The sequence below is a fragment of the Amblyraja radiata genome, chromosome 6 (genome assembly GCF_010909765.2).
Source record: "Amblyraja radiata isolate CabotCenter1 chromosome 6, sAmbRad1.1.pri, whole genome shotgun sequence".
NCBI classification, from domain to species: domain Eukaryota; kingdom Metazoa; phylum Chordata; class Chondrichthyes; order Rajiformes; family Rajidae; genus Amblyraja; species Amblyraja radiata.
Genome location: NC_045961.1, coordinates 57,088,841 through 57,111,048, shown reverse-complemented (window position 1 = coordinate 57,111,048; position 22,208 = coordinate 57,088,841). Strand labels below are relative to the sequence as shown.

The window sequence follows — 22,208 nt, the reverse complement described above, 5'->3', positions numbered from 1 at the left end:
CTCCTACACATCTATGATACATCTATGATTAAGGTTACACCTTAACTGGAGGGGGACCGACGTTCTGGCAGGCCGGTTTGCTAGGGCTACACGTGTGGGTTTAAACTAAATAATGGGGGGGAGGGATTGACAAATTTCGAGTACAAAGAAGGAGTTGAAGGGGAAGTGAGTACAGGAAAAGTTATAAAAGACTCCCGAATTAATGGGAAGGAAAGTTCGAGAAGGGATAAGAGAGGAAGGTCAGGGCCAATTGCGAGCGGTGCGTGGGGTGAATTGAATACGGAGGTCAAAGTGCTGTATATGAATGCGTGAAGTATAAGAAATAAAGTGGATGAGCTTGAGACTCAGTTAGAAATTGGCAAGTATGATGTTGTGGGAATTACAGAGACATGGCTGCAAGAGGGCCAGGTCTGGGAACTGAATATTCAACGGTATACCTCCTATCGAAAAGACAGACAGGTGGGCAGAGGGGTGGGGTAGCTTTGTTGGTGAGGAATGAAATTCAGTCCCTTGCAAGGGGTGACATTGAAATAGGAGACGTGGCGTCAGTATGGATAGAACTAAGGAATTGTAAGGGTAAAAAGGCCCTAATGGGACTTATCTACAGCCCCCCAAACAGTAGCCTGGATACAGGGTGCAAGTTGAATCAGGAGTTAAAATTGGCATGTAGTAAAGTTAATGCTACGGTTGTTATGGAGGATTTCAACATGCAGGTAGACTGGGAAAATCAGGTTGGTACTGGACCCCAAGAAAGGGAGTTTGTGGAGTGCCTCCAAGATGCCTTAGAGCAGCTTGTATTGGAGCCTACCAGGGAGAAGGCAATTCTGGATTTAGTGTTATGCAATGAACCGGATTTGATAAAGGAACTTGAGGTTAAGGAGCCATTAGGAGGTAGTGACCATAATACGGCCAGGTTTAATCTACAATTGGAGAGGGAGAAGGGTAAATTGGAGGTGTCAGTGTTACAATTGAATAAAGGGGACTATGGAGCCATGAGGGAGGAGCTGGCCAAAGTTGACTGGAAAGATGCCCAAGCAGGGATGATAGTTGGGTAACAATGGCAGGTATTTCTGGGAATAATATAGAAGGTGCAGGATCGGTTCATTCCAACGAGGAAGAAAGATTCCAAGGGGAGTAAGGGGCGACCATGGCTGACAAGGAACGTCAGGGAAAGTATAAAAATAAGAGAATAGAAGTACAACGTAGCAAAGATGAGTGGGAGAGAGAAAACAGGGAATTATAGACCAGTTAGCCTGACATCGGTGTCATAAAGAAGAATGGAATAATTTACTAATAATACAACATTGGAGATAGATTAGAGAATTATTAACATATAAGACAGGAAACAAAGAGTAGGGATTAACGGGTCCCTTTCGGAATGGCAGGCAGTGACCAGTGGGGTACCGCAAGGCTCGGTGATGGGACTGCAGCCATTTACAATATACATTCAAAGTAACATTACTACATTTGCAGGTGACACAAAGCTGGGTGGCAGTGTGAATTGTGAGGATGCTATGAGAATGCAGGGTGACTTGGACAGGTTGGGTGAGTAGACAGATTCATGGCAGATGCAGTTTAATGTGGATAAATGTGAGGTTATCCACTTTGGTAGCAAAAACAGGAAGGCAGATTATTATCTAAATGGTGTCAAGTTGGGAAAAGGGGAAGTACAACGGGATCTGGGGGTCCTTGTTCATCAGTCTATGAAAGTAATTATGCAGGTACAGCAGGCAGTGAAGTAAGCGAATGGCATGTTGGCCTTCATAACAAGAGGAGTTGAGTATAGGAGCAAAGAGGTCCTTCTGCAGTTGTATAGGGCCCTAGTGAGACCATACCTGGAGTATTGTGTGCAGTTTTGGTCCCCTAATTTGAGGAAGGACATTCTTGCTGTTGATGGAGTGCAGCATAGGTTTACAAGGTTAATTCCCGGGATGGCGGGACTGTCATATGCTGAGAGAATGGAGCGGCTGGGCTTGTATACTCATGAGTTTAGAAAGATGAGAGGGTATCTTATTGAAACATATAAGATTATTAAAGGATTGGACATGCAAGAGGCAGGAAACATGTTCCCGATGTTGGGGGAGTCCAGAACCAGGGGCCACAGATTAAGAATAAGGGGTAAACGGAGATGAGGAAACACTTTTTCACACAGAGCGTTGTGAGTCTGGAATTCTCTGCCTCAGAGGGCGATGGGGGCCAGTTCTGTGGATACTCTCAAGAGAATGCTAGATAGGGCTCTTAAAGATAGCGGAGTCAGGGGATATGGGGAGAAGACAGGAACGGGATACTGATTGGGGATGATCAGCCATGATCACATTGAATGCGGTGCTGGTTCGAAGGGCCGAATGGCCTACTCCTGCCCCTATTGTCTATTGATACAGAAAACATAAAACAGTGCAGCATAGGAGCAGGCCCTTTGACCCACAAATTTTGTGCCAGCTCTGATGTCTCTTTGAATTAATCCCAAATATTTGCACATGATCATAATCCTTCCATTTCCTGCCTATTCATGTATGTCAAAATCCTACTTTTCTAAATAAATTGTTTAGCTATTCCAGGAAGTACAATGCATTGCAGACTTTGCCAAGTTAAATAACTTACTTTTTCTGGATACTGATGTGGTCCATAAACATTACTACTTCTGGTCACAATAACAGGAAACTATAAATGAAATAATAGAAAGTAATTGTGATCGTGCATTTCCTAAACAAGAATTTCATATATTTATGCAGTCCTTGTATAAGAAGAAAATTTCGCAAATATAAAAGTTACTCTGGATGCCAAGGCCTAAATATGCAAGGGAAGCAAAGAACAATTCAAAACATCTAATTTGATAATCCTCTAGTTGGGTCTAACACATATATCCAGCAAGAAATAAGATGCCAGAGACTGTGTCGCCGGTGCATTAACAATGATAATGATCATAAGGGTGGATAAGAGTGACTGGGAAGGCTGAGTAGTAAGAGTAGCAAAGGACAGGTGAATAGCAATTAATGAAAAAGGCTGGTAGTGATTGGTGGTGAAGGAAGGGGAGAACAATGATTGGAAGAGATGGTGGTTAGAGTAACAGAAAAAGGATGTGCATTTTGATGGCACAATTGACCAGAAGAGAAGCAGTGATTGCACTTTTTCAAACCTCTTGAAAATCTATGTGCATAATATTATCCTTTACCCATTCTGAACTCATTTAAAACCCAGAGTATATGCCGTTAACAAACTTGTGTTAATTGTCATTTTCTATTTTTCGAAGACTTTTTCATCCATCTTCAAGGCAATCAATGCTTTTGCTTACAATCTCATCCAAAATGTTGATCTCCAGATAGAAATGAATGGAAATGGAAACTTTAATTAAGCTCAAATGTCTTAAATAGGAGCTGAATTGATAATCCTCTAAAAGTTACAATTGTTACCATTATAACAATACAGGTCCTCCCTAGCAAACACCTAACTTATGTACAGTCTGTATAAATGAGCGAGCATTTGGGATTTGCAGTTGTTGCAGAGCTCCAGGCATCTTTCGCCTTTGAAACTCAGTTTACAGCTGTGTTTCTGACGTGAACTCTTCAGGTTATGAACAGTTCTCAGGAATGGAACACTGCCATAACCAGAGGTGAACCTATACTGATACTATTGCCAGGGTCCAGATGATTCTGAACAGAACCGGCTTTGTTTACTCATTTAAATGGAAGCAAGCTGAAGACTTCCAGGCACAAACTGTCAAAGGTGAAAGTACTGGACTTGAAGAGCACAGTCGTCTTGAGATTCCCCAGCACTTACACAATGCGGAGATCATGCCAAGAATGCAATGGTAATTGTGTGGCCGCAGATTAGAAGGCAAAGGTGTGCTTTCCTTCAGTTAAAAAAATCTTGTTCAGTTTAATGTATTTAATTATTTCTACTTGTTTGAATGCATTAGATAACTTTGCATTAATTTGTTCTAAATATAATCGTTTTTTAATATTTAAATTATCTTGTTTTAATTCAGGGATATTTAGAAAATCATGAAATGTTTCCACAGCTTCTACTGCTAACAAAGCTGGGGTAGTGCTTTGCTGGCTGTCAAAACTGCTAAATATAGCTCTTTTGTTGATTGCCAGAAGTCCCGTCACTGCATAAATAGATAAGGGCCTGTCCCACTAACGCGACTTTTCAGCGACTATCTTCGACCTTCAAGCTCGAGGGCACTCGCCTGATAAATCTCGAGCTGAATCGACCGTCAGCGATAAAACCGCGAGCTGGATCAACCGTCTACACACACACACAAACACATCGCTAAGGCGGGGGCCAGGGAAAGCGGGGGAGCGCTGTGTGAAATTCACACCCGCGATGAACAGGAAGGTAAAAGATGGCTGGCACAGTTATGGTAAGTCCTTTGGTGAGCACGGAGGGGGTGAGGGGGATAGAAGGGAAGAGAGGGGGCATGTTTTCAGCATGCTGAAAAAAACGCCGCGACCTGGCTGAGGCCTCGAGTACGCGGGGACTACACTCGACAATGAAGGAGAGTTACAAATACCTCCTAGGATTTCCTAGGACCTCGTGTCGACCATGCTGCGAGTATGAATCGAGGGCAAACTCTTCTAAACTCGCGAATTAGGTTGGGACAGTGGGACAGGCCCTATACCGTTGAAATTCAAAGTGCTTTGGGTCAGCATGACTAACCCCCTAAATCTCAACCTAGTAGGTACAGGTATGGAAAGATAGAAGGTGGAGATTCCATGCAAAGTCATTATGCAAGCAAGATATGGCACAACATGTGCAGCATGTGAAATTACTTATTCAAAGTCTGTCAGCCAGAAATCAGAAAACAAAAATCAGTCAAAAATAAGGTTCATGATGAATTTAAAGTACGAGTCAAAAATATTTGTAAGCATAGCAGAAATCCATAAGAGTATATTCTGACAACATATAAAACATACCCTGAAATGTTCCCAATAGGACAAAACTATACATTCAGCTGCTGCTTTTGTTGCTGCATAGGGATTTGTGGGACATCTGGGTGATGTTTCATTGAATTCCTATATAAAAGAAGACAAAACACATTTACTGGATGTACAATTGGGATATGAAATTGTAAAACTATTTTAAAAAAAGCTTCAAGATGCATATCTCTGAATATCTGTCCTAGACCCAGCACATTGAGGCAATCAGAATGAAAGCTCATGAATGCCTTTACATCCTAAAAAGTTTGAGAAGATTCAGTAGGTCAACAAATACTCCATCAATACTTTTACAGGTGTACGGTAGAGAGCACAAGGATAGACACAAAATGCTGGAGTAACTCAGCAGGTCAGGCAGCATCTCTGGAGAAAACGGATAGGTGACTTTTCGGGTCGGGATGTTTCTTCAGACTGATTGTAGGAGGGGGAGCGGGTAAAATACTAGAAGAGAAAAGAGGCAGGACAAATTACGGCAGGCAACAGAGGGTCTCATGCGAGGAGGTTCCCTGATAAGCAGATTGTTGGTCAAAGACTAGAGAAACGGGTGCGAGCCCAAGAGGGATACATTGTTATGAAATATGAAGCTAGTTAACAGACTTTTAATGAAGGGGGGGGGGGGGGGAGAGAGAGAGGGAAACTGGTGCCAGATCAGCCAGGGTTTAGGGACAGGGAGCGGGCACAGAAAAGTAAGTGCAGGGGTGAGAAGAGGCCGGTGGAAGAAAGGGGACGGGGAAGGGAGGTGTTTGAATACGTTACCTAAAATTGGAGAGTTTAATGCTCATATAATTTAGTTTTAGGCTACCCAAGTGAAATTGGGGTGCTGTTCCTCCAGTTTGCATGTGTCCTCACTCTGGCAATGGAGAAGGCCCAGGACAGAAAGGTCAGTACAGGACTGGGAATTAAAGTTTATAGCAACTGGGAGATCCAGTAGGCTCTGGCAGAACGAGCGCAATTGTTGGGCAATATATATATAATACACACACACACATATATATATAGGGTACTATGTTTACATATTCTGTTGTGCTGCTGTAAGTAAGGAATTTATTGTTCTAACTGGGACGTGAGGGAATAAAACACTCTTGACGCATCGCTAATGTGTGGGATAGAACTAGTGTACGGGTCGGCGTGGACAGTGGGCCGAAGGGCCCGTTTCCACGCTGTATTTTTAAATTAAACTAAATACACTAAAACCAGAGGGAGTCTAAAGAAGGGTCTCTACCCAAAACCTCACCCAATTTCTTCTATGCAGAGATGCTGGTTGCTCCATGGAGTTTTCCCTGCACAATTAAAGCATGGAATAGTCTTCACCCTACCATAGTTACCCAACCAGATGATTTAAGGTAGCTATTTTTTCCCAAGAACCATTTTTTGCTTAAGTCCAAGTCAAGTCAAGAGAGTTTTATTGTCATGTGTCCCAGATAGGACAGTGAAATTCTTGCTTGCTGCAGCACAACAGAATATGTAAACATAATACAGAACAGGAGATAAAATTTCAGTGTGTCTATATACCATAGACCATATATAAATAAACAGATAAAGTGCAATAGGCTTTTATTGTTCAGAGTTTGGTGGTGGACGCTCCATCATCTCCAGTTTAAATTCCATTTGGAATATTTTTGGAGGACCAGGAAACCAAGAAGCAAGAGTTACTCCAGGGAGTTACTCCAGCTCCAGGGAGTGATTCTGCGATAGTTTTCAGCTGTCGCGGTGAGGCGGCGGCCGATGATGTGCTGGCCGTGGTTGTGCGCATGTGCAGGGGGAGGATGTGCAGGCCATGGTAGTGCGCATGTGCAAGGCGGCGGGCCGTGCCAGCAGATGAGGAGTGGCCGGAGGGCAGAATCCCGGCGGCCCGGTCACGAATGGCGGGCGGAGACGGAGAGTGACAGAGAGAGATAGAGAGGGGGGCCCCGCTCAGAGTTGAACGGCAGGTGTCCCGGGTGCTTGCCAAGCCAGGCAAAATGACACGGCTTTTAGGTTGCCTGGCGGGACTTTAGGTGGCTATTAGCACCCGGGCAACCGTTAATTTCGAGCCCTAATTTATCTGTGTGCATTAGATTTACTTGTCTTAATGACTACAGGCCTGTCGCACTGACCTCTTTAGTCATGAAGACACTCGAAAGGCTTGTGCTGGCCAAGCTGAATAATATCACAAACTCCCTGCTGGACCCTCTGCAGTTTGCATATCGGGCCAATAGATCTGTGGATGATGCAGTCAACCTGGGCCTGCACTTCATCCTACAGCACCTAGACTGCCAGGGAAACTATGCAAGGATCCCGTTTGTTGATTTTAGCTCTGCATTCAACACCATTGTGCCAGAGCTAATACACTCCAAACTTTCCAAGTTGACTGTGCCTGAACCCCTTTGTCAGTGGATCACCAACTTCCTGACAGACAGGAAGCAGCATGTGAGGCTGTGAAAGCACATTTCGGACCCACAAACACTCAGCATAGGAGCACCGCAAGGCTGCGTACTCTCTCCTCTCCTCTACTCTCTCTACACCAACGACTGCATCTCCACAGACACCTCTGTCAAGCTTCTCAAGTTTGCGGATGACACAACCCTGATTGGACTGATCCAGGATGGGGAGGAATCTGCCTACGGACAGGAAGCGTCACAGCTGGCGTCCTGGTGCCGTAGCAACAACCTAGAGCTCAATGCTCTTAAGACAGTGGAATTGATTGTAAACTTTAGGATAGCTACCACTCCCCTCAGCCCACTCACCATCATCAACACCACAGTCACATCTGTGGAGTATTTTAATTTCCTGGGAACCATCATCTCCAAGGACCTTAACTGTGGGGCTACCATCGACTCCACAGTCAAAAAGGCACAACACAACTGCGGCAACTGAGGAAGCATAATCTGTCACAGGCAATGATGGCCCAATTCTACACGGCCATCGTAGAGTCTGTTCTCACCTTCTCCATCATGGTCTGGTTTGGCTCAGCCACCAAGTACGACACCTGGAGGCTGCAGCGAATCGTCCGATCAGCAGAGAAGATTATTGGTTGCAACCTTCCCTCCATTGATGAACTGTACACTGCAAGGGCCAGGAAGCGAGCTGGCAAGATCATCTCTGACCCCTCTCACCCTGGCCACAAACTCTTTGAATCACTTCCCTCTGGAAGGCGACTACGAACTGTCAAAGCTGGCACAGCCAGACATAAAAACAGTTTTTATCCACGAGTAGTTGCTCTACTCAACAGCCAAAAATCTGTAGCCTCCCCTTGATCTGGTATTTTGTTGGTTCACATGCTTGATCGATGGTGTTTTATCATTAATGTTTTATTATTATTAATGTTTAGTGTTTTCTGAGTCATTCGTAACTGTCACTGTATGTCATGTTGTTACTTGTGGGCGGAGCACCAAGGCAAATTCCTTGTAGGTGAATACTTGGCCAATAAACTTACTTACTTACTTACAGGCCTGTAAGCTGCAACGTCAAAATTTTATTTACCCATTCCCAGTACATAAACAGTCTTGACTATCTTGAAATGTTTTTGATGGTTTGCATAGTTATAGTTAGCTATACTTAACTATACTTAGTTATGCTTAGTTATACTTATTCAATGCGTCAAAGCATATTCCTTAATTACCAAGTAACTCACAATGTCTCCAGAAGTAATAGGACTGAAAGTTTCAAAAAGGATGAGACTAATGTCAGGCAAAATGGGGGGCCATTTCGAGAAGAGGAGTGGTGAATACTGAATTAATTGTGTTATATTTGACTATGCACAGTATATTGAACAAGGTGGAGGCTTTTGTGGCGTAGTTAAAAATTGGTAGGTACAACTTTGTGGCGTCACAGAGACGTGGCTGAAAGACGATCAGAGCTGGGAGCTGAACATCCAAGGATACACACTATCAAAAAGACTGGCAGGTGGGCAGAAGGGGCAGGGTGGGTCTGCTGGTAAGGAATGAAATGCAATCCTTAGCAAGAGATGACATAGGATCAGGAGATGTAGAATCCTTGAAGGATGAGTTAGGGAACTGCAAGAGTGAAAAGGCACAGATGGGAGTTATTGTATATACAGACGGCTGGATAGATGTAGGGTACAAATCAGGAGATACAATTGGCATATAAGAAAGGCAATGTTACAGTGGTCATGGGGGATTTCAAAATGCAGATAGACTGGGAAAATTAAGTTGGATCTGGTTCCCAAGAAAAGGAATTTGCAGTGGGCCTACGAGATGGTTTCTTAGAGCAATGTGTAGTCAAGCTTACTAGGGAAAAGGTAATTCTGGATTTGCTATTGTGTAATGAACCAGATGTGATTACAGAGCTTACTGTAAAAGAACCCCTAGAAGGTAGTGACCATAATATGATATAATTCAACCTGCAGTTTGAGAAGGAGAAGAGGAAATCAGATGTATCCGTATTACTGTTGAGTAAAGGTAAGTACAGAGACATGAAGGAGGAACTGGCTAAAGTTGATTGGAAAGGGACCCTAGCTGGAATGATGGTGGAGCAGCAATGGCAGGAGTTTCTAGGAGTAATTATGAAGATGCAGGATCTTTTCATGCCAAAGGGGAAGAAAGATTCTAAGGGAATAAAAAGGGGACCATGGCTGACAAAGAAAGTCAAAAGACAACATTAAAGTAAAAGAGAAGGTATATGAAGATGAAAAGATTAGTTGGATGCTAGAGGATTGGGAAGCTTATAAAAACCAACAAAAGACAACTAAAAAGGCAATAAGGGGAGAAAAGATGAAATATGAAGGTAAGCCAGCCAATAATATAAAAGAGGACACCTAAAGTTTCTTCAGATATATAAACAGTAAAAGAGAGGCAAAAGTAAGCATTGGACCACTGGAAAATGAAGTAGTAATAGAGAATAAAGAAATAGCATGCAAGTTCAATAAGTCATTTGTGTCAATCTTCACAGCGGAAGACTCCAGCAACATGCCAGAAATTCCAGTTGCGAAGCAAAAGAGGGGAAAGTATAGGCTGGTTAACCTAGCTTCAGTATTTATTAAGATTTTAGACTCCCATTAGTAAAGATTAGGTTTTTGAGTACATAGAAGCACATGATAAAATAGGCTGAGGTCAGCATGGTTTTGTGAAGGAGAGATCTTGCATGTGAAATCTATTGGAATTCTTTGAGGAAGTGAATATCAGGATAGACAAAGGAGAGTCAGTGGATGTTGTTTACTTGGATTTTCAGAAGGCCTTTGATAAGGTGCCGCACATGAGGCTGCTAAACAAGATGGGAGCCCATGGTAGTAAAGGAAGGATACTAGCATGGGTAGAAGATTTGTTGACGGGTAGAGGGCAAAGAGTGGAAATAAAGGGGGCCTTTTCTGGTTGGCTGCCGATGACTAGTGATATTCCACATGGGTTGGTGTTGGGTCTTTTCACATTACTTTTAATGATTTGAATGATGGACTAGACAATAGATAATAGGTGCAGGAGTAGGCCATTCGAGCCAGCACTGCTATTCAAAGTGATCATGGCTGATCATCCCCAATCAGTACCCCATTCCTGACTTCTCCCCATATCCCGACTCCGCTATCTTTAAGTGCCCTATCTTGCTCTCTCTTGAAACTATCCAGAGAACCGGCCTCCACCACCCTCCGAGGCAGAGAATGCCACAGACTCACAGCTCTTTGTTTGAAAAAGTATTTCCTCATCTCCATTCTAAATGGCTTACCCCTTATTCTTAAACTGGGGCCCCTGGTTCTGGACTCCCCCAACATCGGGAACATGTTTCCTGCCTCTAGCGTGTCCAAACCCTTAATAATCTTATATGTTTAAATAAGATCCCCTTAATAATCTTATATGTGCTAATACTACAATACAAAAGCGGGGATATAATGCTTATGCTTTATAGGTCATTGGTCAGACTGCCTTTGGGGTATCGTGAGCAGTTTTAGGCCCCACCCCTGAGGAAGTGACGTGTTGGTTTGGAAGGGTTCCCGATGAGGTTCACGAGAATGATCCCGGGGATGATTGGATTAACGTATGATGAATGTTTGACGGCTCTGGGCCTATACTCGCTGCAGTTTTAAAGGATGAGGAGGGATCTCATTGAAACTTACTGAATAGTGAAAAGCCTGGATAGATTGGTGTGGAGAGGATAGGACCAGAGGGCATAGCCACAGAATAAAAGTATGTACCTTTAGAAAGGAGATGAGGAAACATTTATTTAGCCAGAAGGTTGTGAATCTGCAGCTATGGAGGTCAAGTTTTAGGTTATTTTTAAAGTGGAGATTGATAGGTTCTTGATTAGTAAGGATGTGCAATGTTACAAGGAGAAGTCAGGAGAATGGGGTTGAGAGGAAAAGATAGATCAGCCATGATTTAATGGTAGAGCAGACCCAATCAGCCATATGGCCTAATTCTGCTCATATGTCTTCTGAACAATCTCTAGTCTCACCCCAAATGGAGACAAAATGCTCAATCATAAGAATCAATGAATCTATATTTATGAAAACATTACACTTAGCTATTTTTAAACTGAATATTAGACATATGATTAAATATTTCCAAACATCTGATCTGTATTCTCATAACTAATGAAAATACATAGAATTGTCTATTGATCTTTTTGCTCTATCTCATATAGCTACAATTGCACTGTTATTTCTGAGGTAAATCCTATGGAAATCATCTTTAACAGTGATAAAGCTCAGCAATCCCTCTACAATACAAATCAAAGCTCTGCTGTCCCCCTTCATAACCGTGGGCGGCACGGTAGAGTTGCTGCCTTGCCATGCCAGAGAGCTGGGTTCAATCCGGACTACGGGTGCTGCCTGTACAGAGTTTGTATATTCTCCATGTGAAGGAGTAGATTTTCTCCGGGTTCTCCAGTTTCCTACCACACTACAAAGACGTACAGGTTTGTAAGTTAATTGGCTTCTGTAATTGTAAAAATTGGCTCTAGTGTGTCGGATAGTGCTAATGCATGGTGATTGCTAGTTGGCTTGGATTTAGCAGGCCCAGTGGCCTGTTTTCCCACTGTATGTCTAAAGTCTAAAGTAAAGTTAAACAGCTAATAGCAGATGGAGGTTCGCCAGAAAGGATTTTAACAGTTCAGTGCCATGGCTCATCACTGATTTTTGTGCAATAATGAGTGGGATTAAATTGTAGTAAGGTCCCATGATCTGAGTACAAGACAAAAAGAAACATCTGTTCATCAGTTACCTCTTCAACACTTCCTCCATAGACTTCATCAGTACTAACATGAATGAATTTTTCAACATTAGCCTGATAAGCAGCTTTCACTAGGATTTCTGTACCATAAATATTCACGTTTTTGAATTCTGAGGAGCACCAAAATGACTTATCTGGGGGACAGAAAATCAAAACAAATTAATGTACCAGCAGCATGGAAGTCTTGATCATATAACAACAATATAAAATGAAAGTTCAAATTATTTATGTGCTAATATATTTTTCTTTGAACACCCAAATACACAAATCCTAATCTGATTTAGATGTGGGCAAGTACCTCAAAATCATTTGTTTACATGTGATCTTATTGCCTGATGTATATTTATAATAACATTTGTAGAGAGAGACATCACAGTTATTTTCCTATGGGAAGGGAATCAAGAACTAGAGGACATAGGTTTAAGGTGAGGAACCTGAGGAACAACTTTTTCTCACAGAGGGGGTTAGTACGTATATGGAACGAGCTGCCAGATGAAGTATTGAGACAGGTACAATGACAACATTTAAAAGACATTTTGACATGTACGTTGATAGAAAATATTTAAAGGGATATGGAGCAAGTGTGAGCAAATGGGAATAGCTTGGATGGAGATCTTGGTTGGCATGAACAAGTTGGCTAAAGGGCTTGTTTCCATGCTGTATGACTCTACGACACACAGTAAGACTTGGACAGAATCTAGACCAATGGATTTTATTTCCAGGTAAAACTATCTGATTATACAAAAGTATGTGAAAAAAGATCCTTAAATTGCGATAATTTGAAAATCTGCTGAATCAATTTGGCTTTGAGGCGGGGACCGAAATAAAAAACCGAAATTAAATTCCGATATCTGTTGATAATATTTTCAGATAATCTGTGCAAGATACAGCAAGAAAACAGATCCTTTGGCCCACCGAGTCCATTCCGACCATCAATTACCCATTTACCCCTGTTCTATGTAATTCTACTTTCTCATCCACTCCCTAAATACTATACAAGCTACATATAAGCCAATTAATTTACAAACCCGCATATCTTTGGGATGTGGGAGGAAACCGGAGCAACCAGAAGAAACCCACAGGGTCACAGGGAGAACAAGCAAACGCCATACAAACAACACCTGAGGTCAGGATTGAACCCGGGTCTCTGGCACCGAGAGACAGCGGGTCTACCAGCTGCACCACTGTGCCGCCTTATGATCAAAAGGGATTTTGATTCTGTGTTAAAATTCTAGGCAAAAGAATAAAAAGAGGCACAACACCATCACACCGGATCTAAATTTACTTGCTGCTCTGATAACATCACTTTATCTGTAAGCTTCTGACTGCTCTTTGTGGCAGAAGTCTACACCAGTATGATCTGTAACCCATATTGGTATATTCCTCAGAAACTCAGCGGGTGCAGCAGCATCTATGGAGCGAAGGAAATAGGCAATGTTTCGGGCCGAAACCCTTCTTCAGACTGGTTTCGGCCCGAAACGTTGCCTATTTCCTTCGCTCCATAGATGCTGCTGCACCCGCTGAGTTTCTCCAGCTTTTTTGTGTACCTTCGATTTTCCAGCATCTGCAGTTCCTTCTTTAACACTTGGTATATTCCTCGCTCTACTGATACAATAACGCCAGGTTCAATGAGGATTGCAAAAGATATACTAGCAGCAGAATCAAACGTAGCAGAAAGTGAGGTACCATCTTGGTAAAGTTGTGATAGAAAACTACATGTGTTCTAAACAACTTACAACAACAGATCTAAGCTATCCAACAACCAACTGCCCACATCAAATTCCTAACATATATTGTCATGAGTAGTGGCAGAAAAGGAAATAATCAACAGGAGGAATGAAAAGCAGAAATGTTGGCAATAGGCTTGGCATTATCTGAGAAAAAGAGAAACAGATTTAACACTTCAGCTCAACGGGCCTTTATCAAGAAAGACAAATCCAAGAATATCCTCCCCTTTAATGATCCATCATAAACTCTAATGATGATTTTGAAGTGCTCGCAATCACGTTCAGCAAAGTTAAAAAGAGTATTATGCAATTGTGCTTCAAAGTACATTAACTTAAGTATAAAAAATTAGTTTCACATTGGACTTCATAACTAAGAGCGTATTAACATAGTAAAATTGAACGGCGTGTGGATAAAGCCAAAATTCTTCAATTTTATGTATAAAATGAATTTGTAATAGGAAGCAATATACTGAAAATATTTTTTACTGAAATGCCTTACCAACGTGAGTCTGTGCTGCAAAATGTAGAACTATATGAATGTTTTCAGTTCCAAACAATTGCTTCATAAAATATTCGTCACAAATATCACCCTACAAATAAGAAATCATATTTATTTATTTACATGCTTACAATAAAAGTCCTGCATTTATGTTTCATTAAAGTCTTAAGTATTGAATGTCATTTAAAATACACCAACAAATGTTACAAAAGAAAATAAACGGAAATTTACAAACAGATAAAATGACCTACAAAGTGAAATATGCAGCATCTTTTTGTTTTAAAAACATATAACTCTTGTTGATCCTGAGTTTCTCATGCAGCTATGGAGAGAGATGTGGAAAAAATAAATTCTGGTTTATTTCAAACCGCTTCACTAGTTTTCAGATGGAAGGTAGACAAAAATCCTGGAGAAACTCAGCGGGTGAGGCAGCATCTCACCCGCTGAGTTTCTCCAGCATTTTTGTCCACCTTCGATTTTTCCAGCATCTGCAGCTCTTTCTTAAACATTAGGTTTTCAATGGAAGTGTGTTTTGACAAAATGGTGAACATTTATTCCTCACCCTTGCTTTTAAAAGTAGCTAAACAAAGCAATGAATTAAGATTATAGAGATAATTTTTCTAACATTTCATCATGTTTGCTTGCTAGAGTGGATTAAAAAGATGCCAGGATGCTTCCTTAAAAGCGAGTTCAACCAATTCACCTTTCAACCAATTTCACCAAAACAAGTTAGCTCTCATGCTTGAAGTTTACATGATTTTATAGTGTGTGAATTGGCTGCCTTTCAGGAGTGAAGTTAGGAAATATTTAACTTCAAGTGAAGTTAGGATACAAGTATTAATAGTAAGATTAAACGAGAACTTACCAGTTTGAAGTTTGATCGTTATTTTATGAGGAGTAACGTTGAGGGATTACGTGAAGAACCCCGCCAGGACGCATGCGTATCATTCTTCAAAGCAGCGGTGTGAAATCACAGATAACTGTAATGACTAAACATAGTAAGATTAGAGAAGAGATACCAGTTGAGTATATGATCAAGGGTGGGAGCGGAGGGCACGTAATCCCTCAACGTTACTCCTCATAAAATAACGATCAAACTTCAAACTGGTAAGTTCTCGTTTAATCTTACTATCTTACTTCGGAGTCACGTGAGTGACTATGTGAAGATTTTAAAGCTCTGTGATTTCATGCCGTGGAAACGAGTACATGCATCACATCTGCCTTGATTATGGGGAGAATAGTGTTAACATCATTAGACATCAATACGATATTGAAAACCCAACGATAAATATATTAACACCAAATTATAGCCCCTATTTATGGGGTAAATTATATTACAGAACTTAAAATTGTTTCTGCAAATGTTCCAGGTTTAATGACTGGTTTGTTATAAAATCATTGGAAGTTTTCTCCGTTGACCATCCGGCTGTCTTGAGGATTTGGTCCATAGGAACATCCAACTTCATAGCTGCCGATGTAGCGGCAGCCCTGGTGGAGTGAGATTTAAAATGCTAGTGTCTACTCCAGCCTTATTAGGACCTGTTTTAGCCATCTAGAGATGGTCTGGACTGTCACTGTTTTGAGTGGCTGTTTGTAGCTGATTAAAAGTGACATTTCTTTCCCTCTGATGATCTTAGTATACTCCATATATAATAGTAAGTGTGTTACAATACAGAGACGATCATCTGTCGGTTATGCCCTGAATTCTGTTTTTAGGCCAGCTGACCCCTGTCTGTTCTGTTTGACTAATTCATTGATGTGAAAAGTTAAATTTCCAGATGAAATAGTCATGTTGTCCAGCCTTAGGTTCTGTAGTGACTGGACCCTTTGTGCCGTGACCAAGGCCATCAGCACGACTGTTTTCATAGTCAGTTTCTGTAGGGACAGAGCTGTAGCTGGAGACCAGTTTCTTAACATGGTCAGTACAATGCTCACATCCCATATTTGGGAGTACCTGGTTCTTGGGGGATTAACATTAAAATGCCCCTCATGAGTTTGGTTATCAGGGTGTGTCTCAACAGAATGCCGCTCTGTTCCTTGCCACAGGTATGTTGACAGAGCACTTCTGGCGCAGTTGATGGCACTATGACTGAGCCTCTCATCGTAATGGAGGCTTGCCAGGAATTCCAGAACAGATGTTCATAGATCTGTGGGTGATCTTTCCTTTGTTACCGGATGGACCAGTAAATTAGGTCTATGATGGATGGTGATGCATGGTTCGAATGCCATGTCTAGTATCACCGGGAACCGTGGTTGAGTAGGCCAATCGGGTACTATCAAAATACCAGACGCAGTCTTGCTGTATTTTCCTTAACACCCGACTGATGAGGCAGAAAGGAGGGAATGCATGAATAAACAATTTCCCCCAATGCAGCGAAAATGCATCTGTTGCCGCTGCCCCAGGTCTGGTTCCCATGAAACATAATTTGATAACTGGTGATTGAGCCTGGATGCGAAAAGATCGATATCTGGTGTTCCATACCATGCTGTAATTTCAGCAAATACATTTTTATCCAACATCCATTCAGTGTTTTCATTGAATTTGCATGACCTGGTGTCTGCCACTAAATTTAGTTTACCTGGTAAGTAGGTAGCTGATATCCAAATATCTCTCTGGATACACCATTGCCAAATTGTGTTGGCCAGATTGTCACATGATGTCGATTTGTTTCCACCCATATGGTTGATATATGCTACCACGGTGGTGTTGTCAATTTGTAGTCTAACGTGCTGGTGATTTAACCCAGAACAATATGACTTAAGGCCATGGAATGCACTTAACATTTCCAGGTAGTTTATGCCCAGTGTTTGTAATAATGATGCCTCCTGTGCATTCCATCTCCCTCCACAGCTGGAGATGGAATTGGTAGCACCCCAACCAAGTGCACTGGCATCAGTTTGTAGTACCATAGACGGGTTGCTGATAATTATTGGATTGGAACGATACCTGATGTTATGTTCCCACCATTTTAGTTCCATTATGGCCTCTGTTGGTAGCTTCATTGGTCTGTTAAAATGGCCACCATTAATTTTGAGTGCTCTTATTTTTGCTCTCTGTAAATTTCGATAGTGTAAAGGTCCGAATTGTGTGGCTGGAAATGCAGCCACTATCTTCCCAATTATTCTAGCTACCAGTCTAATGGGTGGTTTGGTGATGTCAATGATTTCGCTACAAGCCTCTATTAAGGCTGTAACCTTTTCTTTCGGCAAAGTCACTGACATGAGAACTGAGTTAATGGTGAACCCCACATAATCCATTTTTGTTGAAGCATTAGATTAGACTGAACTGGATGGATGATAAACCCCAGTTTTCCAAACAATTGTTTTATGGCTGTTACCGTTTGTTTAGCCAATTCCAAAGTTTTGCCAACAATAAGTGTGTCATCTAGATATGCCATTACCATGTGTTTTTGTTTCCGCAGTAACGCTAGGACTGGTTTCAAAATTTTTGTGAACAGCCTGGGGCTGATGTTAGACCATTAGGTAGTGCCCTGTATTGCCAGTCCTGACCCATCCAGTTGAATTTTAAATAACATCTGTGGTCACCTCTTGTGGGTACTGTATAGTAAGCATCTTTTAAATCGATGCTTGCCATGTAGTAGCTTTCGGAAATCAATTGCTTAGCAGTAACAAAGGTTTTCATCTTGAAATGAATATATTGTACAAAGGTATTCAAAGTAGTCAAATCGATGATGATGCGGCAACCACCATCTTTCTTGTTTTTTATAAAGATGTTGGACACGAATTCCTGTGATTCGTGTTGGGTTTTCTCAATTACTCCTTTTTTATATAGCCGCTGTAGTTCAGCATGTGCTTTAGATTTTTCTATGCCTGTGAGCACGGACATTCGGTTCGGTGCCTGCTGAACTGGAGGGTTATGTTTTTGTATAAATTCTATGGTATAACCCTGGATACGGCTTAGAATATAAGTGTCGGTAGTTAACTTATTCCATGCATCCAAATAATATCGTAATCACCCACCAACTTCCATGCTCCCTTTAATTCTTAAGGAACCAGACCCACCTACCTCCATGGTTACCAGTGGTAGGTGTGTTACTTCTTCGGCATCCTCCGTGGACGTTGAGGCGCCGTTGTCTGGGTCTGTAGTTGGGTTGGTGTTGAGGGCTTGCGCATTTTCCAGGAAGGTCGGTCTGGGCCATGGCCTAAAAAAGACCGATGTTGGGTGTTCCTGGTTTTTGCGCTTTCTCCAGTTTGTCTTGGCCGACTGGTGGGTGCGTAGGGGTGATGTTTTTGGCCGTAGTAGCTTTTGGATGCTGCTTTTACGAGCCCCAGGGTTTTCGCCTCTTCGTCAAGTTCTTTGACTTGTTTTGATAAATCCCCTCCAAATAGTAGTATTGATGGTTTGGAGGTTCCAGGTTTGCAGAGGCCTGCAAATTTGGGGTCTAAAGCCGGTTGGATAGCACTTTTCCTAATACTGTTTAACTCGTATTGTGAGTTGCAGAGTAAAGCCAATGCATCTTGGTGGTCTTGGGTCATGTTTTGCTCATTCAATGTGCGGGCAAAAGCCGTAATTCCTGCTGTTAGGACTTTTAGGACTTTCTATATTTTTAAGTCCCTGGTTCTAATTGATGCCCCGACATGTTTCCAGATGCACTGGTTGACACTGGGAACATTTAGCGACTTGCAGTTCCCTGGTGGTAAGTGTCGTGCCGTGGTGTCCGATAATGCCTGTCCCTGTAGTTGGATAAGAGACATGTAGTCAATGCTTGCCGCTATTTTCGGCTCCAGGTTTAGGCCAGTTTGGTCGGGTTGGATAAACTGGGACACCATATCCAACATGTTTTCTTTCACCCCAGGCATACTAGGGGTATGTTGATCACTCCCCTCTTCGGGGTCAGCCCAGAATTGACCCTCCGTGCTCCCCTCTGATGAGGGAGAAACACTGTGCAGCCCCACAAGAGGTACTGCTGTGGGGCTTACTAACTGCCCACTGTGGCTAGCCTCCATCTCCCGGAGCCTGCCACTTTGGAGTATTTCCTCCAGCAGCCGCTCCAACTGGCTCTTATGCTCTCGGGCATAGGCCACTCGCGGCTGCTGCTGTTCCCCCAGCCGCTCCAACCGGCTCCAATGCTCACGGGCACTGGCCGCTCGCAGCTGCTGCTGTTCCCCCAGCCGCTCCAACCGGCTCCAATGCTCACGGGCACTGGCCGCTCGCGGCTGCTCCTGTTCCCCCAGCCGCTCCAACCGGCCCCAATGCTCACGGGCACTGGCCGCTCGCGGCTGTTCCTGATCCTGCAGCTGCTCCAACCGGCTCCAATGCTCACGGGCACTGGCCGCTCGCAGCTGCTCCTGTTCCCCCAGCCGCTCCAATCGGCCCCAATGCTCACGGGCACTGGCCGCTCGTGGCTGTTCCTGATCCTGCAGCCGCTCCAACCGGCTCCAATGCTCATGGGCACTGGCCGTCGCGGCTGCTCTTGTTCCCCGCTCCCAGCCACTCCAACCAGCTCCAATGCGCACGGGCACTGGCCGCTCGCGGCTGCTCCTGAAGCCGCTCCAACCGGCCCCAATGCTCACGGGCACTGGCCGCTCGCGGCTATTCAGAGTCGGACTCATCGGAGTCAACGACTCTGTTAGTTTTTTGCTTCGCTCTACCGCCCGGCCGTGGCCGGTGCGGGAGCGAAGTCGGGGACAGCTGTTCCCATTTCGGGAGATTGGCGTGCCGTTGGCTGCTGCTGCCGGCTGCCCGCAACTCCGCGGTTCTCCCCCGCCAGCTTTTTCGCAGCCTTCGTGGATCTGGTCCATGTCTCCACCTGTAAGGTAAGTAGAAGGAACGCAGAGTCTCCTTACCTGCTGTTCCCGGCTTTCAAATTCTGCCGCTAAGGGGAACGTCGTTCCCCCTGCTGTGACTCGTTGCAATGCGTGTAGCGATATGGCACGCATGCATCCTGGCGGGGTTCTTCACGTAGTCACTCACGTGACTCCGAAGTAAAATAGAAATTTATAACAATCTTCCACAACGGCAATTGAAACTTAAGACAATAGTTACTTTTCAAAATCCCAAATTGATAATGTTTTGGACAACTGGAAATATTAGAACATATAAGATTATTTGGAATTGTGTAACGACTGAAGGGTAGATACGTATCCCTGTTTATGTTTCATAAACAAGAATACATTTCAAATGTGGTTTACTGAGATAAAGGTAATCAAATAAATATGTAATATCTTTCCAACTATTCTAAAAATTAGATCATTAATGCTGGATTTCTTCCAGTGGTATTGTTCAAACCAACCTTGCCTGGTTAGAAACACTATAATACAATGGCTGGAATTCCTGTAGAACATTTATTTATGAAATGGTTAATCTCCACACGATGGCAGCAACATAACAATCAATGTCTAATATAAAGGATAATAATGACAGCATTCTGAACTTCAAGGATTGCCATTTTTCAAAATTCAAGACTAAATCCTTACCCCACCCTTAAAAACAGTGCAAACATTACATTTAGAACTATAGGAAAGATGCAATTAATGCAATGATGGAATGCAAGAGGGCATGCAGAACAGATTAATGAGGATGTTTGAGTATGAGCAAAGATTGAATAAGCTGGATCTATTTTCCCTAAGGCAAAGGAGGATGAGAGGTGAGGTAATGGAGGTCACGGTTGAACACCGATTTTCTAGCAAGCTCGGTTCCAGAGCATTTCTGGGTTTTCTGTTTTTCTGGACCAACAGAGGTCACATGATATTGAAACGACAATACAACCCTGGCCCACTAAAGGGCTTGTCCCACTTTCACGACCTAATTCACGACCTCTGCCGAGTTTGCCCTTGACTCATATTCGCAACATGGTCGTCACGAGGTCGTAGGAGGTCGTAGGTAGGTCGTAGCAGGCCGTGATGCTAGTCGTAGGTACTCGTGGCATCAAGTAGGTCGGGGCGTAGGCCCACGGGTAAAAAAGGTCGTGAAAGTGGGACAGGCCCTTAATAACGCCCCTCTTGTGTCTCTAAAGCACCATGGAGCGCCAGAAACTTAAATCAAATATAAAATGTAAAATGAATGTGAATGGAATGACCTGCCGAACCATCCGTGGCACCCACCATCTCCCCTGCCGTCTTCCAACCCCACTCCCGACTCCCGACCAGCGAGCCCTTCTTCACCCACTTCAATGATACGGCTGTTGTTATAACTCACATTGTAGCCCCTGGGGACATTGTTTCTTCACGTCGCCGTCTCATGATACGGCTCTTATAAGACTTTGGTTAGGCCACATTTGGAGTGCATTGTGCAGTTCTAGTCGCTCCATTCCAAGAAGAATGTGGAGTCTTTGGAGCGGATGTAGAGGTGGTTTATCAGAATTCTGCCTGAATTAGAGGATTTCAAATACAAGGCAAAGTTGGATGAACTTGCATTGTTTTCTATGGAATGTCAGAGGTTGAGGGGAGACTTGAAGTATTTAAAATCATGAGAGGCGAAAATAGGGTAGACAGTAATTTTCCTCAGATGAAAATGTCCAACTAGAGGGCATAGATATAAGGTGAGAGGGGGAAAATTTAATGGAGATATGCAGGACAAGTTTCTTTTTTTACGCAGAGTGGTGAGGGCCTGGAAAGCATTGTCAGATGTGGTGGTGGTGTCAGATACATTAGTAGCATTTAAGAGTCTTTTTGATAGGCACATGGAAGTGCAAGGAATAGACGGATATGGATCATGTATGGGCAGATGAGGTCAGTTTAACTTGGCATAATATTTGGTGCAAACATTATTGGCCGAAGGGCCCGTTCCAGTGCTGCACTGTTATATGTTCCAATATGAAGCTTAACAGCTTAACACTGATTTACATACCTGTATAAATTTGTAGTTTTTTCTGTTGGAAACTGCTTTCAAATTCTTTAGGCTTGCACAGTAATCAAGCTGCAGTGG

At 42.9% G+C, this 22,208-nt stretch overlaps 1 protein-coding gene across 2 annotated transcripts in view; it reads right to left on the bottom strand.

Moving 5' to 3' along the window:
* The window catches only part of tgds (TDP-glucose 4,6-dehydratase), a 55,144-nt gene that overhangs the window by 20,002 nt on the left and 12,934 nt on the right, over positions 1-22,208 (bottom strand). The window contains exons 3-7 of one of the 2 annotated variants that reach the window (XM_033022922.1): positions 22,131-22,199; positions 14,321-14,411; positions 12,086-12,228; positions 4,917-5,015; positions 2,602-2,661 (exon numbers count right to left, since the gene is read on the bottom strand). In XM_033022922.1, coding sequence (XP_032878813.1) covers positions 2,602-2,661; positions 4,917-5,015; positions 12,086-12,228; positions 14,321-14,411; positions 22,131-22,199 — 462 coding nt within the window. The remainder of the gene's footprint in view (positions 1-2,601; positions 2,662-4,916; positions 5,016-12,085; positions 12,229-14,320; positions 14,412-22,130; positions 22,200-22,208) is intronic. The other variant, XM_033022923.1, reaches the window with a different exon arrangement.